Below are 17,758 nucleotides of genomic sequence, written 5' to 3'. Positions count from 1 at the left end.
GCTCGGCTGACTGCAAAGCTCAAAGGGGTCTCTGTAGACCCTGAAAAACTACAGAGGTCCGATGAGGGAATGAGATGTGGCCTGGAGGGATTCAGCCTCCTGGCGCCTCTTAGGAACCTGATGATCAGATCATGCTTCCCTAAGGACTTACTGTCGACTGTGTCGTGGTGTGCTGCTATGGCAGCAATGTACACCTTCAAGGTGGAAGGGGACAGCCTCCCTTCCAACCTCTCTTGCAGGAAGGAAAGCACTGATCTGACTGCGCATCTCTGGGGGTCTTCCCGACGGGAAGCTGTGTGCCAGCGCATCTATGCCGAGGAAGGCCTCGGTCAGGGCGTACCAGAGCGGGCAGAGGGGAGGATTCTTGGGAGGCGAACAGGTGCACCTGTGCCTGTCGAATCGACTCCAAATCAGCTGGACCACCTGAAGGTGAAGTCTCCACTCTCCCTTGAGGGTAACCTGTTGTGACGGCGCGTCCGCCGAAGTGTTGAGGTTGCCCGGGATGTGAGTGGCTTGCAGCGACTTGAGGTGCTGCTGACTCCATTGGAGGAGATGGCGGGCGAGTTGTGACATACAGCGGGAGCGCAGACCGCCTTGGCAGTTGACATATGCTACAGCTGCCGTGCTGTCTGTCCAAACTAGCACATGCTTGCCCTGGATCAACGGCCGGAACCTCCGCAGGGCGAGCAGAATTGCCAGTAACTCGAGGCAGTTGATGTGCCAACGCAGCCGCGGACCCATCCAGAGGCCAGCGGCTGCGTGCCCATTGCCAACAGCGCCCCAGCCCATTCTGGAGGCGTCTGTCGTGACCACGACGTGCCTGGAGACCAGAGCTCGTAGACACGAGAGGTCAGTCCAAGGGCTGAAAAGACGGTCACAGACCGACGTAATGGCCACACGGTGTGTCCCATGCCGCCATGCCCGTCTCGGGACTCGAGTCTGGAGCCAGTGCTGAAGCGGCCTCATATGCATCAACCCGAGTGGGGTGGCCACCGCCGAGGATGCCATATGCCCCAGGAGCCTCTGAAAAAGTTTCAGTGGAACCGCTGTTTTCTGTCTGAACACCTTCAAACAGGCCAGCACCGACTGGGCGCGCTCGTTCGCATGATGCGCCGTCAAGGAGACTGAGTCCAACTCCAAACCGAGAAAAGAGATGCTCTGAACTGGGAGGAGCTTGCTCTTTTCCCAGTTGACCCGAAGCCCTAGTCGGCTGAGGTGTGAGAGCACCAGGTCCCTGTGTGCGCATAACACATCTCGAGAGTGAGCTAAGATTAGCCAGTCATCGAGATAGTTGAGAATGCGAATGCCCACCTCCTTTAACGGGGCAAGGGCAGCCTCTGCGATCTTCGTAAAGACACGAGGAGACAGTGACAGGCCGAAAGGGAGGACTTGTACTGATACGCCTGACCCTCAAACGCGAACCGCAGGAAGGGTCTGTGTCGAGGAAGGATCGAGACGTGAAAGTACGCATCCTTCGGGTCTACCGCCGCGAACCAATCTTGATGCCGGACGCTCCCTAGAATGCATCTTTGCGTGAGCATCTTGAACAGGAGTCTGTGTAAAGCCCGATTCAGTACTCGCAGGTCCAAGATTGGCCGCAACCCACCGCCTTTTTTCGGTACAATGAAGTAGGGGCTGTAAAACCCTTTCTTCATCTCGGCTGGAGGGACTGTTCTATCGCGTCCTTCCGTAGGAGGGTAGCGATCTCCGCGCAAGGTAGCAGCGTTTTCGTCTTTCACCAAGGTGAAGTGGACACCGCTGAACCTGGGCGGATGCCCAGCGAAGTGAATCGTGCAGCCGAGTCGGACGGTCCGGACCAGCCCTCGTGACGGACTGGAAGGCACAAGCCATGCGTCCAAGTTCCGCGCAAGGGGGACCAAAGGGACAACATCATTGGATGTACCGGCATGTGGGGCCTCACGGCGGGGTGGAGCTCGAGGTGCCACACCATGTCGTGGCCGTGCTGAGTCCGAGGACATCGAAGCACTTACCTGGCTCCTTGTGACCACCCCCGGAACAGCCTGGGACGGGGGAGAAAGAGGTCTGTCCTCGTGACCCGTGGAGACTGTCATATCGGGGGCGGATTTGTTCCACAGCTGGGCGCTCAGGGCGGGAGACCGCCGCTGAAGCGCCAACCTGCCAAATGGAGTGGTGGACGGTGGTCGTGATGCCAGCCGTACACACCGGATACGTGACCTAGGGAACAAGGAAACCACTCTTGCTGAGCTCTTGAGTACTGCAGCCACTTGGGCATGCAGCACAATTAAATGCAAAAGGTAACAAAAAGATGAAGATCTGCTTACCAGCTCCAGAGCAGTGGGTTTCGTTGTCCCTGGGTCGCCCGTCTCAAGGGCGCTTTGAAGCCTTTCACGGGTTCTGGGGGGGCCGTGAGACGGGTGGCGTCTGCTTCCTGCGGTGGGCTCCATGCTGGGGCCAGGCCGAAGGGGCAGGCTGCGGCGGAGCCGGTGCAGTCACCGCAGGGGGAAGCCCTTGGCGATGAGTAGATGGGGTGCGGGATCTTGAGCCGCGCCGGGGCAAAATATGCCGGCTAGCATCCATCTACTGCTCTACCATCGAGAACTGCTGGGCAAAGTCCTCGATGGTGTCACCGAATAGGCCCGCCTGGGAAATGGGGGCAGCAAGGAACCATGTGTTGTCGGCCTCACCCATCTCGACCAGGGCGGAGGCGGCTTATCCAGCGGCACCGTAGGCCTTGGCCGTCAGAGACGACGTAAACCTACAGGCCTTGGACTGGGGCTTTGGGCACTCGCGCCAGGTGGCGGCGCTCTGCGGGCATAGGTGCACCGCAAGCGCCTTTATCCACCGGGGGATTGCCGAATAACCCTTGGCTGCCCCACCATCGAGGGTAGTGAGAGCGGGGAAGCTGAAAAGATCAGGACCGGGCAGTAAAAAGTGCCTCCCGCGACCTTGTCAGCTCTTCATGCACTTCCGGGAAGAAAGGAACGGGGCGGGGCGTGGCTTTGAGCGGCACCGCGAGCCCAGGAACCAATCACCGAGCCACGAGGGTTCAGGGAAGAACGGTGAAATCCACTCTAACCGAAACTCGCGGCTGCCCAGGAAAGCATGTTGTCATCTCCGCGTCAGCCTGTGACTGGGCGATCGACCCCGAAGGGAGGAGCCCAGCTGAGGCTTCCGACTGGACGAGCCCGCTCTCCGATGCTTCGCTTGAGAGCCGGCGGACTCACCCGGAAGCCCGATCGGGGCAGACGAGCGTGCTGGGGAATGGGAGTTCCGCGGGGGGATACCCGGTGGAGGCAGTCCCATTGGGGTCCCCAAATCGCCCCCAGTGCTAGCCGCGCTGGCCTCAAACCCGTGGGTAAAAGGACCGAGGCGGGAGCCTCTGGGGTGGCTCGCTTTCTTACGAAGGCGAGCCGCGACCGCAACGTTGCCATGGACATATTCTCGCAATGAGAACATGACCATCCACGAACGCTGTCTCTGCGTGAGCAGTGCCCAGACACGAAAGACAGTGATCGTGACCGTTAGAAGGTGAGAGATAACGAGCACAACCAGGAATAACACACAATCGGAAAAGCATCTTTAAAAAGACGCGTCTTTAAAAAGACGTTCCGTGTGTGCGCTCTTTTAGAGAAATATATACTCTTTTAGAGGGGAAAAATGCTCTTTCAGAAAATATACTCTCTAGTTTTCTGCCGAAGCGCCCAGGGGCATTCTCTGCAGTGCACCAGTGCAGAGGAGGGAGAAGCCGCTGAAATGCGGTGTCAGATCCAGCAGAGAAGAATGAACAGTAGTATTCAGCTCAGTGAGCATGACCGTTCGGCTCCGAAAAGAAAATCTGAATGAGTGGTTGCATACCAGCTCCTTTTATACCCGTATGTTCAGGGGAGTGGCATGCAAATACCACTCGGCAATTTTCATTGGCCTTTTATCAAAGACCAGAGGTGTCTCGGGCTCCCAAGAGTGACCCCTAGTGTCACTACATCAACACCAACGTCGAGTGAGTGACAGATAGGAAAAATAAACATAAACTACTTTGAAGGGGAAAAACACAAAGTAAATAATCCAGCCTGGGGCAGGGGAAACTGGAGACAGGACCAACTGGACTGGACAGGGATGGGATGAAACAGGACAGACAAACAGGACCGATATAGTGGAATAAACAGGACGAACTGGCACTCGACAGCACACACAAGGATGCTAAAATAGGGAGAGAAATCAAACGGGTTAACAGGGGACAGATGAGGCAAATGAAATAATAATAAGTGAACAAGAAGGCGGGGCATGATGTAAGACAGAGAGACACGTGGCGATACAGAAACAAAAGCCACATGCTCTCACAAGAAATCAAAACACCCGAATGGCGTGAGCGCACATCGCCAAGACAATAAGGAAACATACTCTCATACCAGCTGACAAACAAGACAAGAGAATACGTAGCAACGGCAAAACAAAACCTGAGTGTACATCGCGAGGCAAACGCCACGCAATGCAAGCAACAGGTGACAAAAACAAGACAGGACACTTGTGCGAGAGTTCGGTTACACACCAACCCGAAATCTCAGACTGTAGTGACTGAACCTCAGCACAATGTGAAGACAGATCACGACCCAGGTACACAATGCAAGGCACACCTGTGTTCGCGAGAGACGGACATAAACTATTGATGCGAGTGCATGCTGCCAAGATGACATAAGCACGATGCACTCACACCAAAATAAGACAAAACATGGAACATGAGTGTCCAGATCCTGACACCAAAACCGAAACCGAACCAGACGGAAGGGTCAGGATCCAGACACTATGCTCCGGACATGAAACAAGACAGACCGAAGAGCGCACGACAGGGAATTCAACCGAAACCGTGCGCTCACACAAAGACAGACAATGAAACACAAGACAGACCTGGGACGATGATGCCACTGTCCTGTCAGACAAAAACCCAGACTGACAGAGTGACAGGACTGTGACAGATTGAGCTAAACTTGTATTGAACCCAGAAAATTCCTTAAAGTTTGATTTTTAGTTAATGTTTTCAAACACAATGATATTCCTTATGTTTAACAGCCTGTGGCCAGAAATGGCCTTCACTTACGCTGCAGCTTCTTGGTGGGTGTGTCTGTGTGGCCGTGTCGACGAGGCAGGAATGGGGATGGGTGTGGAAGCGGAATGGAAGAGACGTCATGTGTCTGAAGCTTGTACCAATGAGGTTTATCATCCAACAGGGCAGTCTCCAGCTCGATCAGGATCTAGATTCAAAAACAGTGGAAAAGGCAGTCAGGTGATATACAAATGTTGTCAGAGAGCAATTCATGTTGCAATTCATGCTAAGCACCTCTCCCAGAAAGTCACTCTCCTCCTCTTGTATTCGGGGTTGGTCCCACACAGTGATCTCCAGCATGTGCTCCCTGAAATCCTGCCGGTGGACATGACAGTACACAAACGTCTGGTTCCACTTAGGCTCCAGACTTTTCTTTACTGTCTTCGTCCTTCTCTTGCTTTTATCACTGAAATAAAAGCAAATATACACACAAATTTACAGCAAGAATGTACTTGATGCAAATACACTGCAAAAAAATAAATAATTCAAAATCAGTATTTTTGTCTTGTTTTCCAGTAAATATATCTAAACATCTTAAAGAGCACCTATTGTGGTTTTTCAAATATTACCTTTCATGTAGTGTGTTATATAACTGTTTGTGTATGTAAAAGAGTCTGCAAAGTTTCAAAAATCAAAGTGCACAACAAATGGAGTTCCCTATATGTCACTCACTCGACATTGTGTCGATGTTGTGACACTAGGGGTCACTCTTAGGAGCCCGAGACACCACTGGTCTTTGATAAAAGGCCAATGGAAATTGGCGAGTGGTATTTGCATGCCACTCCCCCAGACATATGGATATAAAAGGAGCTGGTGTGCAACCACTCATTCAGATTTTCTCTTCGGAGCTGAACGGTCGATGTTTACTGAGCTGACTGTTCATTCACCTCTGCTGGATCTGATAGCACATTTCAGCGGCTTCTCCCTCCTCTGCACTGGTGCACTGCAGAGAATGCCCCTGGGTGCTTCGGCAGAAAAAAGAGAGTATATTTTCCTGAAAGAGTACATTTCTCTAAAAGAGCGGCACACATGGAACATCTTTTTAAAGACGCATCTTTTTAGAGATGCCTTTCCGTTTGTGTGTTATTCCTGGTTGCGGTCGTTACCTCTCAACTTCAGACGGTCACGATCGCTGTCTTTCGTGTCTGGGCAGGACCCACATGGAGACAGCGTTCGTGGATGGTTCATGTTCTCACTACGAGAACATGATCATGGCAATGTTGCGGTCGCGGCTTGCTTTCGTAAGAAAGCAAGCCACCCCAGTGGCTCCCCGCCTCAGTCCTTCTACCTACGGGTATGAGGCCAGCGTGGCTAGCACTGGGGGCGATTTGGGGCCCCAATGGGACCGCCTCTGCCGGGTATCCCCCCGCGGACCTCCCATTCCCCAGCATGCTCGTCTGCCCTGATCGGGCTTCCAGATGAGTCTGCCGGCTCGTCTCATGGCGAGTTCGACCTCTTGTTCGGAGCCCGCGAAGCTGATGAGCTCTCGAGCACAGCATCGGAGAGCGGGCTTGTCCAGTCGGATGCAGAAGCCTCAGCTGGGCTCCCCACTTCGGGGACGATTGCACAGTCATAGGCTGATGTGGAAATGAAGGACATGCTTTCCCGGGCGGCTGAGAGCATCGGGCTCGAGTGGAACCCTCTGCTCTCCCCCGAACCCTCGCAGCTCGATGATTGGTTCCTGGGTTCGTGGCGCCGCTCAAAACAGCCACGCCCCGCTCCAGTGCCTTTCTTCCCGGGAAGTGCACGAGGAGCTGACAAAATCGTGGGAGGCACCTTTTACTGCCCGGTCCCGATTTCTCAGTTCTCCCGCCCTCACTACCCTCACTGGCAGGCCGGCCAGGGGCTATACGGTGATTCCCCCGGTGGATAAGGTGCTTGCGGTGCACCTATGCCCACAGAGCACCGCCACCTGGCGTGGATGCCAAAAGCTCCCATCCAAGCCCTGTAGGTTCACGTCGTCTCTGACGGCCAAAGCCTACAGTGCTGCTGGACAAGCCGCCTCTGCCCTGCACGCCATGGCTCTCCTGCAGGTCCACCAAACCAAGGCACTAAAAGAACTGCACGAGGGTAGTTCCACGCCAGATCTGATGCAGGAACTGCGCTCGGCGACCGACCTCGCTCTCTGGGCGACGAAGGTCACGGTGTGGTCTCTCGGGCGGACGATGTCCACATTAGTGGTCCAGGAGCACCACCTTTGGCTCAACCTGGTCAGATGGGTGAGGCCGACAAGACACGGTTCCTTGCTGCCTCTATCTCCCAGGCTGGCCTATTCGGCGACACCGTCAAGGACTTTGACCAGCAGTTCTCGACGGTGAAGCAGCAGACGGAGGCAATCCAGCATATCCTGCCCCGGCGCAGCTCAAGATCCCGCACCCCATCTGCTCATCGCCAAGGGCATCCCCCTGCGGTGACTGCACCGGCTCCGCCAATCCATCGCGATGGCTGGTCCGGACCATCCGACACAGCTACGCAATTCAGTTCACCAGGTGTCCGCCCAGGTTCAGCGGTATCCACTTCACCTTGGTGAAGGACGAAAACGCTGCTATCTTGTGCGCGGAGATCGCCACCCTCCTACGGAAGGGTGCGATAGAACCTGTCCCTCCGGCTGAGATGAAGAAGGGGTTTTACAGCAAAAAAGACGGTGGGTTGCGGCCAATCTTGGACCTGCGAGTACTAAACCGGGCTTTACACAGACTCCCGTTCAAGATACTGATGCAAAAACGCATTCTGGCGAGCGTCCGGCATCAAGATTGGTCCGCAGCGGTAGACCTGAAGGACGCGTACTTTCACGTCTCGATTCTACCTCGAAACAGACCCTTCCTCCGGTTTGCATTCGAGGGTCAGGCGTATCAGTACAAGGTCCTCCCTTTCGGCCTGTCCTTGTCCTCTCATGTCTTCACGAAGGTCGCAGAGGCAGCTCTTGCCTCGTTAAGGGAGATGGGCATTCGCATTCTCAACTATCTCGATGATTGGCTAATCCTAGCTCACTCTCGGGACATGTTGTGTGCACACAGGGACTTGGTGCTCTTGCACCTCAGCCAATTAGGGCTTCGGGTCAACTGGGAAAAGAGCAAGCTCATCCCGGTTCAGATCATCTCTTTTCTCGGTTTGGAGTTGGACTCAGTCTCATTGACAGCGCGCCTCATGAACGAGCGTGCACAGTCGGTGCTGACCTGTTTGAAGGCATTCAAACAGAAAACTGTGGTTCCACTGAAACTCTTTCAGAGGCTCCTGGGGCATATGGCATCCTCAGCAGTGGCCACCCCGCTCGGGTTGATGAATATGAGACCGCTTCAGCACTGGCTTCAGACTCGAGTCCCGAGATGGGCATGGCGCCGTGGGACACATCGTGTGGTCATCACGCCGGTCTGTCACCATCTCTTCAGCCCTTGGACCGACCTCACATTTCTATAGGCAGGCGTTCCCCTAGAGCAGGTCTCCAGGCGCATCGTGGTCACAACAGACGCCTCCAAAACGGGTTGGGGCGCTGTTTGCAATGGGCACGCAGCCGCCGGCTTATGGACGGGCCTGTGGCTGTGTTGGCACATCAACTGCCTCGAGTTGCTGGCAATTCTGCTCACCCTGCGGAGGTTCCGGCCATTGATCCAGCGCAAGCGCGTGTTAGTTCGGACAGACAACATGGCAATGGTAGTATATATCAATCGGCAAGGTTGTCTGCGGTCTCGTTGTATGTCACAACTCGCCTGCCGTCTCCTCCTCTGGAGTCAGCAGCACCTTCGCTGCGAGCCACTCATATCCCAGGCGACCTCAACACTGCAGCGGATGCGCTGTCATGGCAGGTTACCCTCAGGGGAGAGTGGAGACTCCACCCTCAGGTGGTCCAGCTGATCTGGAGTCGATTCAGACAGGCACAGGTAGACCTGTTCGCCTCCCAAGAATCCTCCCACTGCCCACTCTGGTATGCCCTGACCGAGGCACCTCTCGGCATAGATGCGCTGGCACACAGCTGGCCCCCTGGCCTGCTCAAATATGCGTTTCCCAGACTCTGTGCAAGGTCAGGGAGGACGAGGAGCAGGTTGTCCTGGTAGCACCCTACTGGCCAACCCAGACATGGTTCTCAGACCTCACACTCCTTGTGACAGCCCCCCCTGGCAAATTCCCCTGAGGAAGGACCTTCTTCCTCAGGGACGGGGCACCATCTGGCACCCACGACCAGACCTCTGGAATCTCCATGTCTGGTCCCCGGATGGGGCATGGAAGACCTAAGCAGTCTATCACCCGCGGTGTTAGACATGATCACTCAGGCTAGGGGCCCCTCTACGAGGCGCCTGTATGCCTTTAAGTGGTGTCTGTTCGCTAAGTGGTGTTCTTCCCGACGGGAAGACCCCCAGAGATGCGCAGTCGGATCGGTGCTTTCCTTCCTGCAGGAGAGGTTGGAAGGGTGGCTGTCCCCTTCCACCTTGAAGGCGTCCGTTGCTGCAATAGCAGCACACCACGACACAGTGGACGGTAAGTCCTTAGGGAAGCATGACCTGATCATCAGATTCCTGAGAGGTGCCAGGAGGCTGAACCCCTCCAGGCTGTGCCTCGTTCCCACATGGGACCTCTCTGTAGTTTTTCAGGGTCTACAGAGAGCCCCCTTTGAGCCTTTGCAGTCAGCTGAGCTTAAGGCACTCCCCTTGAAGACTGCCCTCCTGACTGTGCTCACTTCCTGGAGTTTGGTCCGGTGTACGCTTTATGCATCTATTTGGATCACACGAAGAGCTTTAGGATCTCTGAGCAGCTCTTTGTCTGCTTTGGTGCACAGCGGAAAGGAAGCGCTGTCTCCAAGCAGAGGATCGCCCACTGGCTCATTGACGCCATAGCTATGGCATATCACGGCCAGGATGTGCCGCCCCCAGTAGGGCTATGAGCCCATTCTACCAGGGGTGTAGCGGCCTCCTGGGCCCTGGCCAGGGGTGCCTCTCTAACAGACATTTGTAGAGCAGCGGGCTGGGCAACACCCAACACCTTTGCGAGGTTCTACAACCTCCGGGTGGAACCAGTTTTGTCCCGGGTAGTGGCACACAATACAAGCGGATAAGCCCGGGATAGCCGGCCGGGTGTATTGCTTGCACATAGCACCTTTCACCTCCTCTGAGCTGAAGACATGCGCCATTAATTCCCAGTTGTGTTCACAAACTATGTTCCTTGGTTGACTTCCTCTGAGCCCTGTGGCAGTCGAGTTTTCGGAGAAACTCGCTGCCGGCCCAGTACACATGCTAACTAAGAGCCCTGTTCTGGGGTAGGTGATCCGCATGTGGCGGTTCCCTGTAAGGTAACCCCATGCGATGTATATCTTCCGCTAATTCGTTTCCCTGTTGGCAAACTGCATCTTCCTTGGGCAAAGCCCCCTCTGCCACAGTCTCCATGTTTGTAGTAACTCCTCCCATGTTGGGTAGGATCTACCATGAGACTTCTCCACATGACATACTTCCGACATAGTTCAGCAAGACCATGTGACGTATTTTCCACTTAAATGTCCCCCCCTCTCTCTGGGCGAGGTGTGGTCTCCCCGGCGTCCTCCCCTTGGGAGGGACACCCCCCGACTAGACCTGGTCGGCCCAGTTGGATATTCCCCCTTTTTTTAGGGAGTGGAAAAAAAGAAGGGGAAAAGAGGCCACGACTAGGCTAACCTGTCTCTATCTTTTGGGTAGTCGACTTGTCCCCAAAGGGCCGTTCGACATTCATAACTATGTTGGGGGAGGTTACGTGTCGGCCTGGTTCGCTGGCTACGAGGCACACAGTTGTCTGCCCGTCACACATCGCCAGTTGCGGCGTTTTGTATAGGGACCCCTAGTGTCACTACATCGACCCAACGTTGAGTGAGTGACAGATAGGGAACGTCATGGTTACTTGCGTAACCTCCATTCCCTGATGGAGGGAACGAGACGTTGTGTCCCTCCTGCCACAACGCTGAACTACCCACTGAAATGGCCAGACCTTGTCTCGGCTCCTCAGCATAAAACTTGAATGAGTGGTTGCACGCCAGCTCCTTTTATACCCGTATGTCCGGGGGAGTGGCATGCAAATACCACTCGCCAATTTTCATTGGCCTTTTATCAAAGACCAGAGGTGTCTCGGGCTCCCAAGAGTGACCCCTAGTGTCAATACATCGACACAACATCTCGTTTCCTCCATCAGGGAACAGAGGTTACGCAAGTAACCATGACGTTATTGACTCCCAAAAGAATGAACCGATTCTGAACACCTGAAACGAGTTGTTAGTAATTCTAGACTTACTTCCTGTACTAACCTATGTAATTTGGTAACAAAAAACCTGCCCCTGGTCTTCACTGGCTGCTCGCGAACACCTTTGACCGCCCTCAAACACTACACTAAGCGGTAGACCAATCACAACAGACTGGGACATCTGACCAATCAGAGCAGAGTAGGATCTCTGAAAGGAGGATTTTAGAACGAATCCTTTAGAATGGATCATTGAATGAGTCATTTTTTGACACTGGGAAAAAAAGGTAATGCTGCAATTTAAATTATGAGCAAATGTAAATGTTTTTTGACCTTGAATGCATGTAAATCTATTGTATGAGACCATTAAAACAAAATTAGGCATGTTTAAAAACCATAATAGGTGCTCTTTAAAAACTAGGGTTGGGTAATTTTGTAGTCAAGTAGTAAAAAAGCAAATATTTTCAAATTGAAGTTCAATCTTAAACCTTCGAACCTGTTTTTCTTATGAAAAAATTAGCACTATGCATAAACAACATCTAGATTAAAAAAATGTTTTATAATAAATTGCACTCACAAATAGAAACATACATTCCAAGTCTTCTGAAGCGATACAATTTCTTTAAATAATGACTGAATTTGCATTTTTTGGTCAAATATTTCTTTAACAACATAAACATAAGCAGTTTTATCATTGCCCATGGTAGGCAAAAGTACAAAGAAAAGTTATTATGTGAAATTCAAGTAGTGTTTTTACTAGTCGAATATTTAAAGTTGAACGAGTACTCAATTAATAGATTAAAAACAAGATAAATTTATTTGCAAAGCAAAATTGCATAAGACATTAAGTGTTGTTTTAAGAGAAGATATTTTGAATCTTACCTTATTGGCAAATTTTGTTTTTCTCTTATGGCAATTTTTTGTTTTTTTAAGGATGTTCAGTCCTCACAATACAAGTGAATGGGTGCCAAATTTTTTAAGCTCCAAAAGGACATTAAAGCAGCATACAAGTAATTCATAAGACTCCAGTGGTTAAATCAATATCTTCAGAAGTGATATAAGTGTGGGGTGTCATGTTCTGTCTCCCTCATGTTCTCCATGGACTCTTATTTTGAAGTTTCCCCCTAGACTCCATTTCCCACAGTGCACTGCCCTCAGCACCTCCATCTGTTCCACATCATCCTCACCTGTCTTCAGTCCCCTCATTAGTTCTTGTGTGTATATATATATATACCCTCCAGTTTTGTTCAATGTTTGTCAGTTCTCGTCCGTGTTATGGTGTTTGGTTTATGGTACTCTGTATTGTTATATATTGTCTTCATTAGAAAGCCTGCAAATAGATCCATCGCCTTCATCTTCTCAACCACAAGATGTGACATGGGGGAGAAACAGATCAACATTTAAGTTCTTTTTTACTATCAATCTAAACTTTTACTTTCACTTTCACATTCGTCTTGTGTTTTTGCCGATTTGCATGCTTTGTGCATATTGCCACCTATTGGACAGGGAGGAGAATTTATGGTAAAAACTAAAATATTGATCTGTTTCTCACCAACACTCATCATATAACTTCTGAAGACATGGATTTAACCACTGCAGTCTTATGGAATACTTTTATGCTGCCTTTATGTGATTTTTGGAGCTGCAAATTTTTGGTACCCATTCACTTGCATTGTGTGGACTTACAGAGCAGAGATATTCTTCTAAAAATCTTTGTTTGTGTTCAGCAGAAGAAAGAAAGTCATACACATCTGGGATGATATGAGGGTGAATAAATGATGAGAGAATTTAAATTTTTGGGTGAACTATCCCTTTTAAGCAAACTATTTTTTGCAGTGTGTCAGCACTAATCAAATACAGACAAAATCGGTATCCATTATTGGGAAATCAGTTATGCAAATGGAAAACCCAATATTTCACCTCCTTTTTTTTTATGATTTATGAATATATCTTCAAAGTCTGAATACCTTCTATCGGGAAGGAAATACATTTTGACGTAGGGGTTTCTGGGTCGTCCATCTCGTCTGGGCGGCAGGTCTATTGCGTGCAATACGTTCACTATCAGCTGATGGCCAACCTTATCATACCACATTTTTACCTGCAAGACATCAATACCAACACAGCTAATAAACACCCTGTGGGAAACAAACACTCCAGACACATCATGTTGATGTAGCTGTTGTGTAGCTGTATGTACTGACCGACAGCTGTCCAGGCAGTAACTGAGGGGCGTCTCGAAGACCACTTGGGCTGGATGGGGACAGGACAGATATAGAGGGTCTTTCCATCTTCTGTGACTCAAATGAACTTGAACCTGCTACAATGTGACAAAGAAAAAAATAACAAGTGTTGATGATATCAGAATAATATTTGCAAGCCAAAATTTTTTAAAAAAAAATCCAAATAAATATCTATACTATTTAAGACCAAAATTTCATGACATTTGATTCAGTACATACTAGATTCTAATGGAGGGTGTGATGTTTCTGGTATTCGTGGTATATCACTGAAAAAAAAAAAAAAAAAAGATTACATATCTATAAATTAGTTATCAACATGACAACAATCTCACACAGCATATGGGTAGTTCCCATGAAATACTTTCGGGAAGTTGCCATGTCTTGTGGTGTGACATGCTATACTCCATCTAAAACAGCATTTTGCTAATTCTTTTATAATTACTATGGATGCAGCTTTTATGATCTCACATGAATTGAGAGACTGTATGAAATATTTGTACTTTTAAAAATGCATTTGTCACACCGCAAGCCTTGTTCAAATGAACTATTGAAGGCAAAAAAAGGTGTTTAAAAATTGTGAAAAGCTTAAAAGAAAGGGTTACCAGTTATAGGACCTAAGATATACACTTTTCTATATAAATGAATACAAATCTTAGCTTAAAATCTTGATGTTGATAAATACACATACATATACAGTTACAGTTGGTTTTTAGTCAAACATTGTCATCCAAAAGTTATATACAGAGTACAAGAATACAGGTGGGAGGTGTGTATCAAAGGCTCCTCTTTCTTAGGGCTTAAGGAACAGCTGACAGAAGCAAATGAGAGAATTCAGAGATGAAGTCCTAAAATCACCTCTTAAACTTTGTTTTATTTACTGGTAAGATTTATACACCCTTCGCAAGAGTTTGGAGTGAAATCAGTGAATATATCTTTTTAAAGCGGTAGGAGGACAGAGCAAAAGAGAATATAATGGCTTACAGAGCAAACTAAACACAAGAGAGTTCATCAGTTAAACATCTATTACTCAGCTACACAATTGCTTCTAGACTCTTCAAACATTCTTGTTTAGTGAACGGACTCCTAACTTGGATAAATCTCAGTTCTTTAAAAATCCATTGGGTATTTTGCCATTTCAGTGAGGCTAGTTACCTTTAGGAGAGTCAGATACCCAATAAGAGTGAGTACGTTTGTATGTGATGGACAACTTACCCGATTGGCCTTGAAACTACTAATTCAACTTGTGGTTCTGTTTGGGAAACCAAGATTATATTGTAAACTTCTTTTGTGGTTAATCCTGGTAATGATTTACCATTCCACTGAAGCACCTCATCGCCTACAAACAGAGAAAAAGGGTGTAGTCATAAAACCAATTTTTGCACATATCTGAGGATATTCACTGAGCCCCTTAGAGGACAGGGCGGAGATTTTCTTTTTCTTTTTCTGTGCCCTTGCAATAAGTATTGCATTCCTTCGCAATAAGTTTTGCGTGCTCTCGCAATAAGCTTTGTGTTCCCTCACAATAAATTTACCACGGTTTTACTACAGTAACCATATTTTAACCATGATATTCATAGTGAAACCATAGTGATAATAAAAGAAAACAAAAACTATGGTAATAAAAATCATAATTATGTGCTTTTTATGGTTTTACTATACAAATACCATAGTTTAACTATGGTTTTACTATAGTAATATTGAAGACTGTAGTAACCATAGTTTTTGGCAGAAATCATTTTTCTAAAGTAATATTGTAGTAACCAAGACTGTTGTAGGCTAACCATGTTTGTTTTAGTTTTTTGGCAGCAAGCATGGTTTTAATACAGAATAATGTATTCATATAGTAACCATGGTTTAATATAGATTAACCATGATAATTATTGTGGTTACTATGGTTTCAATATAAATACCATGGTATTTGTAGTAAAACCATAATAACCACAAAATTATGATTTTTATTCCTATAGTTTTCATTTTCCTGTATTATTACTATAGTTTCACTACGAATATCAAGGTTAAAATATGGTTACTATTGTAAAACCATGGTGAATTTATTGCGAGGGAATGCAAAACTATTGCGAGGCAAAACATATTGCAAGGGAACATAAAACTTATTGCGAGGACACGCAAAATATTTCTGAAAAATTCATAACGGGCTCCGTCCAACCGAATGATTAAAACAAATATTTGCCTTGTTTTGATGTTGTCATTGTTTACCATACATTTAGTTGATTTTCAATTCTTAACAAACATTAACAAACAAATGAAAAATCAAGACAAAAACAAACAAACTAATTAAATAAAACAGATCTTGTGTGCTTAACTGATTAAACATTATTTTCAAAATATCTGATGAAGAATGTCATTAAGTTGTTAAAATGTGAGATTTTTTGTCTATTTTCCTTTTTTGTTGTTGTTTACCATACTATTTCTTGATTTTCAATTCTTGAATTTTTTTTTTACAAACAAATGAAAAAAACAAGGCAATAAATAAATAACAGAACTTGTGTGCTTTACTGATTAAACTTACTTATTTTCAAAATATCTGAGGAATAATGTCATCATTAAATTCAGTTGAAATGTTTGATTGTATGCTTGCTTTATTTTTTTTGCGACAAATTGACAGTGTAGAAGAGCTGGACTCACCGGCCCGAAGATGGCCCACCACATCAGCCAGACTTCCTTTCTTGACTTTGGTGATGAATGCCCCAAGTCTCCCAGTTTCTGTAATCTTTCCCCCCACTACCTGCACCCAAACAAATCAATGAAAGAAATGTACAAGTCTACAGATAATTCATATAGGCTATTATATATTCATTCATGTATGGTGTATTTTTCTATTATGTTATTCCCATGGCAACAGCAGACCACAACAAACTGATATCAGAAGCCCAATTTACAGTACTGGTGCCTAAAGCCCATGGTATGGTGTAGCTGGTGACCACAACAGTTACTTTGTGTTTGCGCATGTCTGTGTGTGACTCTTTCCTCACCTTTAGACCCAGCAAAGTCCCAGCCTCTTTTGGCATGGCTGTTCTCTTGCTTAAAGTTATTCTGCCAATTAAATGATCACCTTCCTTGGAGGGCTGCCATGTAACTGGATGCTAAAGAGAACAAGCCACAGATAAATTCCGTAAGAGAGAGACCATCTCTTTATATCTATCCCTCAACTCACCTTCACATTCATACCCACAAAACACATGCACGCACACGCTTTACTAAAATAGGAGCATATCATACAGTGATATTGTTTTTATACTGTATAAAGCTAATTATACAACTAACCTTAACCAACACTCTAACACTAACTTTAAAAAATATATTTTTGTTTTATTTATAAAGCCAAATGTCCCCAGTGGGAGGTATTGTCAGATTTATCTCACTTCTGGGGACAGCTTTGACTTCAAAGTATAGCTAAGTATAAACAAACACACACACACACACACACACACACACACACACACACACACACACACACACACACACAAAACACAGAAAGTTGTGGTGAACTCCTGACACCTGCATGAGCAAACCTGAATGGGCAGGCAAAACAGACACACACAAACCAAACTAATTTTGAGCAAACTCATATTCACCATCTCAAATCTAACATTTAACATCACGAGTATTAAATAGACTTTCTATAGGGTGGGAAACACTTACATTCCACGTGGTGGAGGCCAGTGGACAGCACTCCAAGTCCCCTAAAACACACACAAAAGTTCTTAAAGCTTCTTTTTACATGTATTAATCTGGCAGATGCTTTTGTCCAAATGACTTACAGTGCATTCATGGTACTCATTTTACCAGTATGTGTGTTTTTTTGGAACCAAGTCCATGACCTTGGCATTGCTGCCATGCTCTCCCAGTTGAGCTATAACAACAACTTATACATAAAGTTTATACATATGCTGACTATGTGAGCTGCCACCTTACACTAGCCAGACCTAAACACTAAACCTGCTCTGTTTACAATCAAGTCAGAAGAAGTCAGCTTATTGAATATTTGGGCTCCAGAGGGGCACCTGCTGCCAAAATCCCATTTTAAAATATGTTCTGCTCTGCCTCACCTGCAGAGCAACAGGGAGGACAGGAATGAATGTGGCCACTGTGTTTGCATGGTGCTTAAGAGCTACATTTAGTCCCAAGACAGAGGAAGCAATGATGACATGCAAAGCTGAGCGCACACACCCACACACACACAAACACAGGCACACATGGGCAGTCTCAGCGCTTTCCATGATGC

General features: G+C 47.8%; 1 protein-coding gene across 8 annotated transcripts in view; it reads right to left on the bottom strand.

Moving 5' to 3' along the window:
- Positions 1 to 17,758, bottom strand: part of LOC127411777 (regulating synaptic membrane exocytosis protein 1-like) — a 168,915-nt gene that overhangs the window by 41,775 nt on the left and 109,382 nt on the right. For all 8 annotated transcript variants that reach the window (XM_051647522.1, XM_051647524.1, XM_051647527.1 and 5 more), the window contains 9 exons: positions 17,176 to 17,216; positions 16,506 to 16,616; positions 16,159 to 16,258; positions 14,725 to 14,848; positions 13,732 to 13,778; positions 13,474 to 13,589; positions 13,240 to 13,370; positions 5,315 to 5,486; positions 5,075 to 5,228 (listed from right to left, as the gene is read on the bottom strand). In XM_051647522.1, the coding sequence (XP_051503482.1) occupies positions 5,075 to 5,228; positions 5,315 to 5,486; positions 13,240 to 13,370; positions 13,474 to 13,589; positions 13,732 to 13,778; positions 14,725 to 14,848; positions 16,159 to 16,258; positions 16,506 to 16,616; positions 17,176 to 17,216 (996 nt within the window). The remainder of the gene's footprint in view (positions 1 to 5,074; positions 5,229 to 5,314; positions 5,487 to 13,239; positions 13,371 to 13,473; positions 13,590 to 13,731; positions 13,779 to 14,724; positions 14,849 to 16,158; positions 16,259 to 16,505; positions 16,617 to 17,175; positions 17,217 to 17,758) is intronic.

The sequence above is a fragment of the Myxocyprinus asiaticus genome, chromosome 21 (assembly GCF_019703515.2).
Source record: "Myxocyprinus asiaticus isolate MX2 ecotype Aquarium Trade chromosome 21, UBuf_Myxa_2, whole genome shotgun sequence".
NCBI classification, from domain to species: domain Eukaryota; kingdom Metazoa; phylum Chordata; class Actinopteri; order Cypriniformes; family Catostomidae; genus Myxocyprinus; species Myxocyprinus asiaticus.
Note: the sequence above shows the minus strand (reverse complement) of the source record. Positions and strands in the feature narration are given on the sequence as shown.